The sequence below is a fragment of the Cyprinus carpio genome, chromosome A14 (genome assembly GCF_018340385.1).
Source record: "Cyprinus carpio isolate SPL01 chromosome A14, ASM1834038v1, whole genome shotgun sequence".
NCBI classification, from domain to species: domain Eukaryota; kingdom Metazoa; phylum Chordata; class Actinopteri; order Cypriniformes; family Cyprinidae; genus Cyprinus; species Cyprinus carpio.
Window position 1 is genome coordinate 9,718,896 of NC_056585.1, and position 15,276 is coordinate 9,734,171.

At 39.6% G+C, this 15,276-nt stretch overlaps 1 protein-coding gene across 6 annotated transcripts in view; it reads left to right on the top strand.

Annotated features, from left to right (window-relative positions):
- LOC109097575 (SPARC (osteonectin), cwcv and kazal like domains proteoglycan 1) overlaps positions 1-15,012 on the top strand; it is a 327,147-nt gene extending 312,135 nt beyond the window's left edge. For all 6 annotated transcript variants that reach the window (XM_042770615.1, XM_042770613.1, XM_042770614.1 and 3 more), the window contains 5 exons: positions 5,603-5,719; positions 12,375-12,596; positions 12,722-12,784; positions 12,894-13,031; positions 13,749-15,012. In XM_042770615.1, the coding sequence (XP_042626549.1) occupies positions 5,603-5,719; positions 12,375-12,596; positions 12,722-12,784; positions 12,894-13,031; positions 13,749-13,939 (731 nt within the window). In that variant the 3' untranslated portion in view covers positions 13,940-15,012. The remainder of the gene's footprint in view (positions 1-5,602; positions 5,720-12,374; positions 12,597-12,721; positions 12,785-12,893; positions 13,032-13,748) is intronic.
- The last annotated feature ends 264 nt before the right edge of the window (positions 15,013-15,276 follow it).

Consider the following 15,276-nt stretch of genomic DNA (forward strand, 5'->3'; position numbering starts at 1 on the left):
GAGTTAGACTTCAGAGAGTCATTTATCTGACATTAAACTAGATGTTATTGTGTTAACTCTCATTCTAAATTTAGTTTCTTTAAACTGTTGGTTCGTCATGACAGTATTTGATCAGAAAGACAATCTGACCACAGAAGAAGATGGAATGCATGTTTGCATAAATGTGTAGAGTATGTTTCTAACCACACAGACACAGTACATTTCTATTTCTAGGTTTGTCTTTTTTTCTTCTCTGCTCTCAGGTCTGGGTGTTTATCTGAAAAACAAAGACAGCAGTGAGCATGTGTGTGTGTGTGTGTTATCCGTTTCTATCAGTCTAGGTGGCTTATTTCCCTCCTGACACTTGCCAATTTCCAGTTTGCAGCTTTGTGCTGATGTTTGTAGAAATAGAAATGACATGTTTCTGTCACAAAACTATAACAACACAATTCAGCTGAATTACTGCACTTTAAACACTTCAGTTTGACTCCTGCGGACTTCCAATTTTGTATTGAAGTTAAACATGTGCTTGTTTTGTGTGAGTAGAGTAATATTTGAAGATGCTTTCATTGAGGTCCTCTCCGTAACCGCAGCAGTGTGATTGCACATTCATATCTGTGTGTTCAGTGCTGGTCTGTTGTTTGCGGCTTTGTTTTGTGAATTTGGCAGGTGTTAATAGGAGAAATGTTGGATCTGCAGAGCTGTGTGTTTGTAATGGTGCCTCTCTCTGGTTAAGCTGCAGCGTGTGTCGTTTCATTTGGGTTTATCTCTGTGTAGGTTAATTACATTACAGGCTTGTAAGAGTGTGTACACAACACACATCAGTCGCCACGGTAACAAGACTCGTTTAACAGCACTTACTGCACCATCAAAGCCTTTACTGCACTTCCTCCTTCTTCATGAAAGTCTTTGTCACATGACTGCGGTCAAACACACTCGTCTGTGTTGTAGAGGTGAAGTGTGTTGTCTGCACAGCTGCCGCCACCAGATGGAACAGTAAAAATAAAGACCAATCAGTGTTACAATCCTCAGGAAGCTGATTTATTGTCATCTTTTTGGTGGGCTGCAGGATTTTCACGTTTGGGAGCTCTTGTTTTACCTTACCAGTTAACGCTTATTCTGTGGTTTTGGTTACTTATTTTGTTTATTAACTCTTCTATTTGCTTATTAACTTATTAACTCTTCTGAAAAATGTATTTTATTTTATTTTATTTTACATGCTACGTGGGGAAGCAGGAGCCTATTTTTTATTTTATTTTGGTTTTATCCATTTTCCAAACCACTCATGGAGGTTCATGGGGATGTTGGTGCATTATTTTATTTTATTTTATTTTATTTATTTTATTTTTATTTTATTTTATTTTATTTTATTTTATTTTATTTTATTTTATTTTATTTTATTTTTTTATTTTTTTTTATTTTATTTTATTTTATTATTTTGTGACCTTTTTATTTTAAACATACAAAGTTTAGCAAATGCACTAAATATACTTTGGTTTGCACATTGTTTGAAGATTATTAGAAAAGTGGTAAAATATCAGATTATTTGAGGATAATTTAAAGATTATCAAACTGGCCTACATTTACATCATACTCTGATTTTCTTCTCAGCCATTTCATGGATTTACTGCAGTCGCCGTTTCGAAGAGTCATAGTCTCAGTCAGCTGGTTAATCTTCAGCTATTTCTGAAAATAAAATAAAATCAACACTTTATTAATGTTTTTCCAGTCCAGCGTATTTACTGGCCACACACAGAGACACATGCTAAAGGTAATCTCCATAATCCTCTCCACTGGCACTGTGTGTTTCTGCTGCTTCATGAATAGTGTGACCAGAGTTATGATTGCAATACAGACACAGATATGATGCGATGTATCATAGCACAGATATATCAGTAGAATAGAGGAATTACACTGTGTTATCTGGTTCCTGCTCAGAGGTGTGATTCACACAACTACCAAAATAATCCAACACTTTCAAATATAGAGACACACAGGATTATATAAAGGAGAATATAAGTGTGTGTGTGTGTGTGTGTGTGTGTGTGTGTGTGTGTGTGTGTGTGTGTTACAGTGCTGTAAGACTGAATATAGACCAACAAAACAAGACTTTGCATTCAAAATTAAATAGCTTCCTTTTCAATCAGTAGAGCTGTTCCTTCAGCTTCAGGTTCAGCTGAGAGACACTCTGTTTTAAATCATCCTTTAAAAAATAAAATAAATGCATTTGTATGGATTTATTTTAGTCAGTTCCTTAATATATATGTAAAACAACTTCTTGCAGCTTGTGATGTTTCTGGCTTACTAACCTTTTTTATTTCTAGCTGTAAAATCAGTTTTTAATTTAATATTTTCCATTTTAATTTTAGTTCAAGTTTTAGTAATTTTGTTATTATATATATATACATATATATAAGATTGTGTTTATATATATATATATATATATATATATATATATAGTGAATATTTAACCACACACACACACACACACACACATAAAGTGAATATTTAACCTATAACTTATTTTATAATATAATTTAATTGTGTGTGTGTGTAATTTAAAGTACTTTATTTTAAAAGTAACAAAACAGTTTATATATATATATATATATATATATATATAGGTATTTAATCTATTATTTAAAATCTTTAATTCTACCACTTATAAAGTGTGTGTATGAAAGTGTGAAAATGAAAAGAAGTCGTCTAGTATCTCCCAGCTGATTTGTCTTTAACCCCTTAACTGTCATTCACATTTTTGAACATAGACTTGAAAGTGCACTTTCCAAACTAAAATTTTTATAATTAATGAACAAAAAAATTTTATAACATGATATTGATGTACCATTTTCGTGGTAATGCTATATCTGATTTTAAAATGGGTTTTAAAGGATGGATTTTGAGATTTTAAGTTTTCAGTTGATAAATCATTTTTTTATTATTTCTAAAGTGTGACAGAGAAAAGACGAAGGACACTTTTTTTTGACAAGGTCAGAACTCCTGTTATGATGTACAGGTCCTTCTCAAAAAATTAGCATATTGTGAAAAAGTTCATTATTTTCCATAATGTAATGATAAAAATTAAACTTTCATATATTTTAGATTCATTGCACACCAACTGAAATATTTTCAGGTCTTTTATTGTTTTAATACTGATGATTTTGGCATACAGCTCATGAAAACCCAAAATTCCTATCTCAAAAAAAATAGCATATTTTCATCCGACCAATAAAAGAAAAGTGTTTTTAATACAAAAAAAGTCAACCTTCAAATAATTATGTTCAGTTATGCACTCAATACTTGGTCGGGAATCCTCTCAACTTTCTCTTCACAATATCCCACAGATTCTCCATGGGGTTCAGGTCAGGAGAGTTGGCAGGCCAATTGAGCACAGTAATACCATGGTCAGTAAACCATTTACCAGTGGTTTTGGCACTTTGAGCAGGTGCCAGGTCGTGCTGAAAAACTAAATCTTCATCTCCATAAAGCTTTTCAGCAGATGGAAGCATGAAGTGCTCCAAAATCTCCTGATAGCTAGCTGCATTGACCCTGCCCTTGATAAAAACACAGTGGACCAACACCAGCTGCTGACATGGCACCCCAGACCATCACTGACTGTGGGCACTATACAAAAAAATTAATTCATACCACCAAGCAACACTCCACAGCCTCCCCCCAGACTCTGGCACCTTGATTTCCGAATGACATGCAAAATTTGCTTTCATCCGAAAAAAGGTACTTTGGACCACTGAGCAACAGTCCAATGCTGCTTCTCTGTAGCCCAGGTCAGGCGCTTCTGCCGCTGTTTCTGGTTCAAAAGCACACGCCTGTGCACGGTGGCTCTGGATGGTTCTACTCCAGACTCAGTCCACTGCTTCCGCAGGTCCCCAAGGTCTGAATCGGTCCTTCTCCACAATCTTCCTCAGGGTCCGGTCACCTCTTCTCGTTGTTCAGCGTTTTTTGCGCACACTTTTTCCTTCCCACAGACTTCCCACGAGGTGCCTTGATACAGCACTCTGGGGAACAGCCTATTCGTTCAGAATTTCTTTCTGTGTCTACCCCTCTTGCTTGAGGGTGTCAATGATGGCCTTCTGGACAGCAGTCAGGTCGGCAGTCTTACCCATGATTGCAGTTTTGAGTAATGAACCAGGCTGGGAGTTTTTAAAAGCCTCAGGAATCTTTTGCAGGTGTTTAGAGTTAATTAGTTGATTCAGATGATTAGGTTAATAGCTCATTTAGAGAACCTTTTCATGATATGCTAATTTTTTGAGATAGGAATTTTGGGTTTTCATGAGCTGTATGCCAAATCATCAGTATTAAAACAATAAAAGACCTGAAATATTTCAGTTGGTGTGCAATGAATCTAAAATATATGAAAGTTTAATTTTTATCATTACATTATGGAAAATAATGAACTTTTTCACAATATGCTAATTTTTTGAGAAGGACCTGTAGATTTTTGAGGGTGCACTCTTGTCATAAATTAATTATTACTTTTCCTACATATTTTTTAACCAAAACCATTGGTAAAATATCTATTTAGGAGTCTTAGACCTTTCCAACGATATATAGTTTGTCATGATTAGATAAGGATTTAGTGAAGTAAATGTAGGCGTCCCGTATACGGGAATGGGTGACAGTACTTCCTGTGTTGACAGGATGTTAGTGTTATTCTTCCAGTTTCTCGATAGTTCAGTTCTGAACTGTTCTTTTCATTGTAAAACATTCAAATGTCAATTAATTCACAGGGAGTCACATTACCTTATTCCAGCGTGGCAAATCACATTGAGGGAACAACATCATTTTATTCATGTATTTCATTTGGAGTGATTCTCTGAAACAAACTCCCATTACAGCAAAAACTCATATTCCCATTACAGTGAAAGTGTCAAACAGCAGCCCTGCGGCACTCTTCAGTTCCTCCTTGTGAATTCAGACATGTCGATTCAGATGAGAATTAATCTAACACGCAACCTCAGTATTTGTCAGAAACACTAGCTTCTTATTTGGTCTGGAATATTCTCCTGGGCTTTTGGGAGAAAATCATTTCCGATTCAGAAGGCTATAAAATCACAGACTAGCGGCTGTAAGTGCTGAAATTACCTTAAGCCCTCCCGGAAAAAACAAAACAAAAAAACAATCACCCTTGATTTTATTTTACTGAGGTTTTTATGCTGTTTCAATCACTCACACACTTCATAATAACAGAAGAATCACAAATGAGATCTTTCATATCTCAACTATTTCTTCTGGATAGTAATACGATCTCAATATGGACTCAAATATTTTTTATTAAATGATTTCAGCTGCTCTACATTCAATTCATAGCTCTAGACTCTAATTAGATGACAACTAGTTACTCTTTTAGGTTTGGAATTTTAGGTGAAACATGTTTTATTGACTATAAAAGTGAACTCCATTAAATTTTCTTGAGGTGAGAAAGAGAAACATTTGAGCAATAAAATGCTCTACTGATCTCTGACCTGTGTCTGAGCTGAATGTAATGAGAGTTCCTCAGTGTGTGTGTCTGTATCTCCTGCACAACTATTGTGATGTCAGACAGAAAATATATCATCATCACACTGGTGTGCTCATTTAAATGTGTGTTTCTGTGTCTCTGTAGGCTGCAGCGACGCTGATTTGAAAAGTTTAGCATCCAGACTCAAAGACTGGTTCGGGGTTTTGCACACAGATGCCAACAGAGACCTGAAAAGCACCACGAGTGACACTGCACAGGGACGTAAGTGTGCTTACATATTTTAAAAATGTGTTCAGTTCAAGCTCTGAGACACTTTATTAATGCTTTTCTGTTTACTATATGTTATTTATTGTAATTTTACTTATTTTACTTGTTAGAACCAATTAATTACTTACTGTACTACTAGTTCCCTTTCAGTCGGTCACTCTCGACGTCACGTCAGATGACTGACGAATTGGGATATTGCTTCGATAGAATCTACTGTGAGTGTAAACTAGCATGAGCATAAAAAGGCAGCAGGTGCAATGCATACCAGCTTTTCACTTCGGAGCCGAGTTCTGCTCCATTTAAGTGTCTTCAGTGAGCTACGAGTTCAACGTGCTCTTGGAAGCTCTTTGTGTTGGCGGTACGGCGCTTCAGCGGTGGTCGTTCCTGTGTCGAGTGGGTTAGGCACTCCATTCCCCTGTGCGCCTCAGCACATAGAAGATTATTTCCCTAAAAGAGCAATTTCTCTAAAAGAGCAATAAATGGGTGCGTCTTTGTAAAGAAGACGGATCGTCTTTTTAAAGATGCCATTTCACCCGTACGTTTCTAGATGCGGTCGTTACCTGCCGCTAGGTGATGGTCACAATCGCTGCCTCACATGTCTGGGTAAACATGCTGAGGCGGCGTTCGCGGATGAGTCATATTCCCATCGCAGGAAGATGACCATCTCGGAGCTGCGGGCCAGGATCCATTTCCTCAAGGGGGATCTGGTTCTGGTTGTCAGTGTCGCGCCTCTGTGCCTTTCTTTCCTGAAGTCCATGAGGTGCTCACCAGGTTGTGGGTAGAGCCTTTTACTGCCAGAAACCAGCCTGATGAAGTTGTAATACCGTCTCCTCGGTTTACATGGATTATATGGCCTGTGGAGAAACTGCCTCACTCATCCTCCTTTGCCAGCCGGCAGCAGCAGGCTGTTCGAGAGCGTCAACAAAGGCCCTACTCACGCACCCTCTGCCAACCTGTGGAACCAGGTTAGCGTTGCACCTCACACTCAGACTCCTCTCCGGTCCCGTCACAAGCCGCCTGAGTTGGGTCCCTGCGTTCTACCTTGCTGCCCTACTGCGGGTACAGTGGTGGTTCCGTTGGTCCCACTTGCACAGTTTCTGGGTGCCTGGCTAGTACTACCCAGTCCATCTTGCTGGCTTCTTCGGACCATCAGCCTCAGCTATGCGATTCAATTCACCCTGGCGTCCCCCAAGTCCAGCAGCATCCACTTCACTACAGTGACACTACAGCTGATGCTCCTGTCTTGCATGTGGAGATCGCAGTCCTACTGGCGAAGGATGCGATAGAGCCGGTCCCTCCAGTTGATATGAGGATGGGGTTTTACAGCCCTTATTTCATTGTACCCAAGAACGGCAGTGGGTTATGGTCAATCTTGGACCTGTGAGTCTTGAACCGGGCCCTTCATTGGTTGTCGTTTAAGATGTTGATGCAAAAACGCATCTTCGGGTGTGTCCGTCCCCGAGATTGGCTCGCAGCGATTGACCTGAAGGACACGTACTTTCAAGGGTTGATCCTTCGACGCCACAGACCTTTTCTGCGGTTTGCATTTGAAGGACGGGCATATCAGCACAAGGTCCTGCCCTTCGGGCTGTCCCTGTCTCTTCACAAAAGTCACGGAGGCGGCTCTTGTTCCCCTCAGAGAGTAGTGTATTCGCATCCTCGCATCTCGCATCTTGATGATTGGCTTATACTAGCACAGTCTTGGGATCAGTTGTGTGAGCACAGGGACCTGGTGCTCCGGCACCTCAGCCTGTTGGGTCTTCGGGTCAACTGGGAAAAGAGCAAACTCTCCCCGATGCAGAGGATCTCTTTTCTCGGTATGGAGTTGGATTCGGTCGAACAGACAGCACGCCTCACAGAGGAACCTCTGCTTGCTGACCTGCTTGAATTCGTTCAAGGGCAGGACGGCAGTCCAACTGAAACTATTTCAGAGGCTCCTGGGGCATATGGCAGCTGCAGCAGCACTTACATCGCTAGAGCTATTGCATATGAGACTGCTTCAGCACTGGCTTCATGGCCAAGTCCCGAAGTGGGTGTGAAAGCTCTGCACTTACCGGGTCAAAGTTACACCGGCCTGTCGCCAAACCTTCACCCTGTGGTTAGATCTTATGTTTCTCTGGGGAGGAGTGCCCCTGGAAAAGGTCTCCAGGCATGCTGTGGTTTACACGGATGCCTCCACCACCTGCTGGGGGGCCACATACAACGTGCACGCAGTGTCGGGGGTATGGACAGGCTCACATCTGCACTGGCATATCAATTGCCTAGAGTTGATAGCAGTGCACCTTGCCTTGAACCATCTCAAAGTGTGCTTACGAGGCAATCAAGTGCTGGTCCGATCAGACAACACAGCGACCATTGTGTACATCAACTGATAAGGTGGTCTGCGCTCCCGTCGCATGTCGCAACTCGCCCGCTACCTTCTCCTTTGGAGTCAGAAGGTTCTGAGGTCACTTCATGCCATTCACATTCTAGGCCTGCTCAACCGTACGGCCCAGGAGCTGTCTCAAGCTACGCTCCCGGGAGAGTGGCAACTCCATTACCGTACGGCCAGCTGATTTGGAGAAGTTTCGGAACCACTCAGGTAGACCTGTTTGCCTCACAAGAGACCTCTTACTGCCAGTTGTTCTACTCTCTGACCGAGGGAAGACTGGGCATGGACGCACTGGCACACAGCTGGCCACGGGGCCTGCGCAAGTATGTGTTTTCCCCAGTGAGCCGTCTCGCACAGATGCTGTGCAAGGTCAGGGAGGACAAGGATCAGGTCTTGCTTGTGGCGCCATAATGGCCCACTCGGACCTGGTTCCCAGAACTAGTGCTCCCCATGACAGCCCCTCCCTGGTGGATTCCTCTGAGAAAGGATCTTCTGACTCAGAGACAGGGCACCCTATGGCACCCGTGTCCAGACCTCTGGAAAGGTAATTTCTGGTCCCTGGATGGGACGCGGAGGTTCTTGGTGACCTACCACAAGAGGTAGTGGAAACCATCACTTCGGCGAGAGCACCATCTATGAGACATGCTTACGCCTTGAAGTGGAACCTGTTCATCGAGTGGTGTTCTTCTCATCAAGAAGACCCATGGAGATGCCCGATCAGGGTCGTGCTTTTCTTTTTACAGCAAGGGCGGGAGCAAAGGCTGTCTCCCTCCACCCTCAAAGCCCAAGTTGCTGCGATTTGCTGCGTACCATTACCCTGTTAAAGGGAAGTCGGTGGGTAAGCATGACCTGGTCATCACGTTCCTTAGAGGTGCCAGGAGGTTAATCTTTCCCGGGCCCCCTCCATACCCTCTTGGGACCTGTCTCTAGTGCTTAAAACACTACAGCAGGGCCCATTTGAGCCCTTGCACTCAGTAGAGCTAAAGTTTCTTTCACTGAAACTCTGCTCCTGCTTGCATTGGCCTCCATCAAGAGGGTAGGGGACCTGCACACATTTTGATCAATGATTCATGTCTAGAGTTTGGGCTGGCTGACTCCCAGTTAATCCTGAGGCCCCGGCCTTGCTATGTGCCCAAGGTTCCTACTACTCCCTTCAGGGATCAGGTGGTGAACTTGCAGGCGCTGCCCCCGGAGGAGGCAGACCCAGCCCTAGCTTTGCTCTGTCCTGTCTGAGCCCTGGGATGCTACGTAGACAGGACACAAAGCTTTAGGACCTCAGACCAGCTCTCTGTCTGTTATGGAGGCCGGCAGAAGGGGAATGCCGTCTCTAAGCAGAGGATGGCCCACTGGATTGTGGATGCCATCACCCTGGCTTATCAGGCACAGTGTGTGCCCTGCCCGTTCAGGTTGCGAGGTCACTCAACTAGGAGTGTTGCATCCTCCTGGGCGCTGGCTCGTGGCGCCTCGTTGACAAATATTTGTAGAGCTATGGGCTGGGCGACCCTCAACACATTCGCTAGATTCTATAGCCTTCTTGAAATGGTTAAGTTGAAGTACTTACTAAAAGTAAAACTGAAATAAAAATATAAAGCTGTATAGGAATATAAATAAGTAATAAAATGGCAAAAGAGCTTAATTGTCACACCCCTGGACTTATTATGTGTGTTTTTGCCCCTGTGACCCAGTTTCTGTCTCCCATGGTTTGTTAATTTATTTCCAGGTGTGTCTAGATTCTTTCCCATGTGTTCCATGTCCCCATTTATTTAGTAATTCCATGCACCTGTCTGCTCCTTGTTATCCTTTCTTTATAAGCCTTGTCCTTTCAGTTCAGTTTTGTCGAGTCTAGTGTTGCATTCGTCAACGAAAATTATGACTAAATATCATCGTCAACGAACCTTTATCATGTGACGAAAATGAGACGAGATGCAACGTAAATGCTGGTCTTGTGACGATGACTATAATTAAAATTATAATGCAATATTGTTGACGAATAAAAACAAGACTAAATGTGGTTTACAAAATAAAAACTATGCTAAAATATCTCTTCATTTTCGTTGACCAACAAGAGACGTAACAAAATATTTTAACGTTATTTCATCTTGTTTAGTCTTTATTATTATTTTGCAGTATTTCTCTTCCCCAAGTCCCACTCCACACACTCAAAAGATGTCCCTTCCTCAAGTCCCACTCGCTGCATTTAGAAGATGGCAACAAATAAAGTTAAGCAGGATTTATACTTTCACCTGGCTCTGCTGACTGTGAGCGCACGTTCCCAAAAGGACGAGGCTTTTATACTTGTTGCGTTCGCCGTTGTACTATTCTTTGAAACGACAGGGGAGCGACGAGGAGTACTTGTCCTCTAAAACCGTCGGGAATCACCGGTGAGAAGTAATTTGCCAGTATGGCCAGAACAAGTCTTGTGATGAATTCATGAGTTGATGAATTAATAATTTCTTTATGTACAAACTTAAAACAATCTTAAACTATTGGCTGTATTATGCATCAAACACAAGACAACTTTAAGCAAATAGTGTATAATTAATATCTAAATGAATTCTAATTCTATTTTATACTATAAAAATAAAACGTACTTCAAATAAAAAGCATTGGACAAACTATGCAAACATTTTTTTCCAAAAAAAAGATTTTTCCGTCAATAAGCACCTAATGGAGTTTGAACTTCACATTAAACTGCGTCTGTTTCACACAAATGCCGGCACAGACGTGCATGTTCGGCTAGAATCACCCTGAACTCGTGCATGTTCGGATGCGGAGCTATGCGGAAAGTTACAAAAAATGCTGTGCACTCCGCCACACGAAATGAGTTCATGCATATTCAAATAGAACTTCCAGCAACACCGCGATGAAGTCATATTTTCCGCGTTCACCCAAGCGAAATTGCGGATGCGTCGAGTATAAATCAGCCTTGATAAAGAGAAAGGCCAGCCGGGGTTCATCTTTGGGAGAAAAATTAGCAGATTTTTATTATTATTTTTATTGTTTTTATTTATTTTATTTAAATTTATGTGTGTACTTCTAACATGTTTGGTTGGTAAAATAAATGTAAATTCAAATCAGAGAGTCTGGAATGGATGTATTCTTGAGTCTATAAGGTAACAATAATATAATAAGATAACTATGTTTGAAATGGGTTTGGCTAAAAGAAAATTTTGGTTTTGTCTGTACTTTTAGGTACTTGTACTATATTGACTGGGTTAAAAAGAATAGAATAAAAAAAAATATACAAAAACAAAAACTACACCAAAAAAAAATCAATACTAAACGACAATAAACTAGACTAGACTAAAAAAAAAAAACATGTCATCAGTTTTCATCAACTATAACTAGACTAGACTAAAAAGAGTATGAACGTGACTAAAACTAGACTAAAATGTCATCAGTTTTCGTTGACTAAAACTAGACTAAAAAGAGTATGAACGTGACTAAAACTAATAAAAACTAAAATGACAGCTTCACACAAAGACTAGACTAAGACTAAAATTAAAACAGGTCGCCAAAAACAACACTAGTCGGGTCTACAACTCAGTACGTATGTCTTCCTTCTGTGTTCCATGTTGGATTTACCCCTGTGTTGGATTAATAAAGACTCTCTCGATTATTCTCGACTCCGTGTTCCTTCCGGCAGCATAGCGTGACAATAATATTACTGTAATGAATGAATGAATTATCATTTTAATTCACTCTTCACTCAGTTCTATATTTCTATATTTATATTTATTGTGTTATATTTATTGGTTTTAACTGCCAAAATAAATAACCTAAGTAAAATAATAAAATTGGCCAGTATCCTGTGTCAAAAATATAAGTATATTTTAAAGCACACCCACACAGTGAATTAAAAACATTATATAGTATTCTCATTACAGTAATTTTATGTTCTTTTGCCACTTTTATTTTACTTAATTTTTTTATTTATTTTATTTTGTTTTTACTTTATATATTTCTGTATAGCTTTGTTTTTATTTTAGTTTTAGTAAGTTTATTACTTTAGCTTGCTTCAGTTTATTGCCAAGGTGACATTTCTAATTTTACCAAACTAATTTTTTCTTATTATTTTATTTTTATGTATTATTTAAACTGTTAAAATCAACAAATATAACATAATACATATTAACACAAAGAAGGTTGAATTAAAAAGATTATTAATTATTATTATTATTATTATTACAACATTTATTATTATTATTATTATTATTATTATTATTGATTTGGTTTGACTAATATGTATGTCCACCTGTCTCTTTCTCTGTCCTGTAGGTTTTGACACCAGCATTTTGCCCATCTGTAAAGATTCTCTCGGGTGGATGTTCAACAAGCTGGACATGAACTATGACCTTCTACTCGACCAATCAGAGCTCAGCGCCATTTACCTCGACAAATATGAGCTGTGTATGCGGCCGCTGTTCAACTCCTGCGACTCCTTCAAAGACGGAAAGCTGTCTAACAACGAGTGGTGCTACTGTTTCCAGAAACCTGGCGGTGAGTTTGCAAAAATTATGTAATACACATTATATTGGGGAGCATTTCACAGTGGGGAGCTATAATTTGAATTAGAAGGTACTACTATTCGGGTACTAGAAACTGTTTTAAATGTGTTTCTTCAGGCATGCCATGTCAGAACGAGATAAACAGGATTCATTCTCAGAGCCGAAGGAAGACTCTGATAGGTGGGTGGATTTGATGAACAGCTGTTAGCTCCTCCCCCTGAATCCCTCTGGACCAATCCGCATCAGTAATCCTGCATGAAATGACTTGTAATTCTGTGTGTGTCTGTAGGGGTGTACGTGCCACGCTGTACTGAGGACGGGTATTTTAAGGCCACTCAGTGTCATGGCAGCAGCGGTCAGTGCTGGTGTGTCGACAAATACGGCAATGAGATCGCAGGATCCCGCAGACAGGGAAACCCTAACTGTGGTACAGGCACTAAAACACACAGCCTAACCTGTGCTTCACACACCAATCTTGTTTAAGTATTTTCTATATACTATATTCTATTTTTCTATTAGAGTATTTTTTTCATATTTAAAATTAGCTTTTTTGTCATTGATATAAATTATTATTTGAATTAGTTTGAATAATTTTGTCATGTGATTTTGTCGTTTTTATTATTTTTTATCTGTATAGCTTTATTTTATTTTTATTTCAGTTTTAGTAATTATAGTACTTCAGTTTGTACTACAGTTAGCAGCATTTCATGTTTGTTTTATATTTAATTTCATTTTAGCTTTATTTCAATATACATTTTTATTTTAATATTTGTTTCTAAAAAAAATATGGTTTCAGTGTGATTTTGCCATTTTTATTAGTTTTTATTTGTACTATTTCTATATAGCTTTCAATTGTTTTTATTTTGTTTTTTATCAAATGTTTATATTCCATTAGATAGACAATAAACAATAACAACGCTGATAAATAAACACACATTTTGATTCCTGCAGCAAACTCCAGATATGTATTTCTGTCATCCGAAGCTACATTATTCAACAGTATTTCTTGAGTTCTCTGTCAAAATGTATAAAATATCATATTTTATATATAATAAATGATCTTCCTCAGAACACACATGCGCACCTGCTATCTATCTGCCTGACACCTTCCCTTTCATTTGCTTGTTTGTGTGTGTGTGTATAGAGGAGGATCAGGAGACGTCTGGAGATTTCAGCAGTGGTGGTGGCGCCGTGATTCTATTGGACGATCAAGAGGAGGAGTCTCCACAGCGTGGGCGGGGCCGGCAGAAAGAGAGGCGTGGTCGACTCCACCCCCATGGGACGATCGAGGACGACGAAGATGGAGAAGATGATGAGATGGGCTACGTCTGGTAGCTCCACCCACCCATCTTCTGCTAATTAACCAGGGACCCATGTTAAAATGCACAGTTCTGAAGCCATTCCAGCTCTGCCCCCTCAGACACTCCCCCTTCTTCTCATTCTGGATCTAAACTTGTCCTTCTCATTCTGTCTTTCTCTCTTTCTCCAGCTGCCTCTTCATGTTCGGCCTCTGTTTTCCCTCGTTCAAACACTCCTTGATCACTCTTGCATATTCTAGACCGGCTCTAGACGGTAGACATGCATGACGAAATTGTTCAGCATTTCGGGGGCTTCTTACCAGTTCTACATAGGATCTTTTAAAAGGGTTCGTTCTCAGTGGTGATATGCATGAATGCCACTGCTGAATACAGGAGACGACATCCGAGACCTTCGAAGGCGAGGATCAGGTGGGCTTAAGCCAAACGCGCACTACAAGACCGAAGCTCATTGCGCTTTCATGATTTATATCTGCCACAAGAGGCTGCGGATCATAGCAAATTTGCAGCAATGATGTTCACTCTGTGTGAGAAACGTTACAACTAGTCACAGATGCTATAGTACTAGTTAAGATCTAAAATCTGAGCAAAGAGCAACAGCAACAAGGTAAAAAGATTGCAGGAGAGCACAAAAGAAAATGGTGAATTTCTCCCAAAGCACAGGCTCATGCATATTTTCTTTTTCTTTTTTGCTGCATGCAAAATCCATGCAAAAATGACCTGAAGCCCTACCTTTAGTGTTAGAATGAGAGAGGTTGTGCAGGATGATCTTGTAATTGATGCTTGTAGCCTGTGATTAGTTGAGTATAATGTGCACAAAAACAACGCAACACAAGAAACTTTGTAAATGTGCACAGAGCAATGAGCTTTAGTCAGGTTGTGTGGGCTTGACTTCATGCTGCTTTCACGTCAGTTCAAATTACTGTAATTATAAGTAGCAAAACCCATCCATGTGATTGTGAACTTATAGTTAAACTTCACTGCAAGAAGTGCTGTTCTTCCTCTGTGTTTTTGTCTTGTTTTAAATTGCAAATTTTATTTCAGTTAGTTGCCAAGACAGTTGAGTGTTTACATTTGATTTGATTTTAGCTACATTTTTTTTGTCATATGCATTTGTCATTTTTTATTTTATTTAGTAATTAATATTCTATAATATTATTTATTTCTATATAGCTTTTTATTTTAGTTTTGGTAATTTTAGTTCTTCAACTTTTTCATTTATTTCAGTTGTCAAGGCAATGTTTCTAATTTTCATTTACTTGACATGCAGAATGGCATAAGATAGTTCATGAGGTCAGAAAAATAATCTTTATTTTAATAAACTTGACTTAATGGCAGATATTTGTGCTTTTTAAA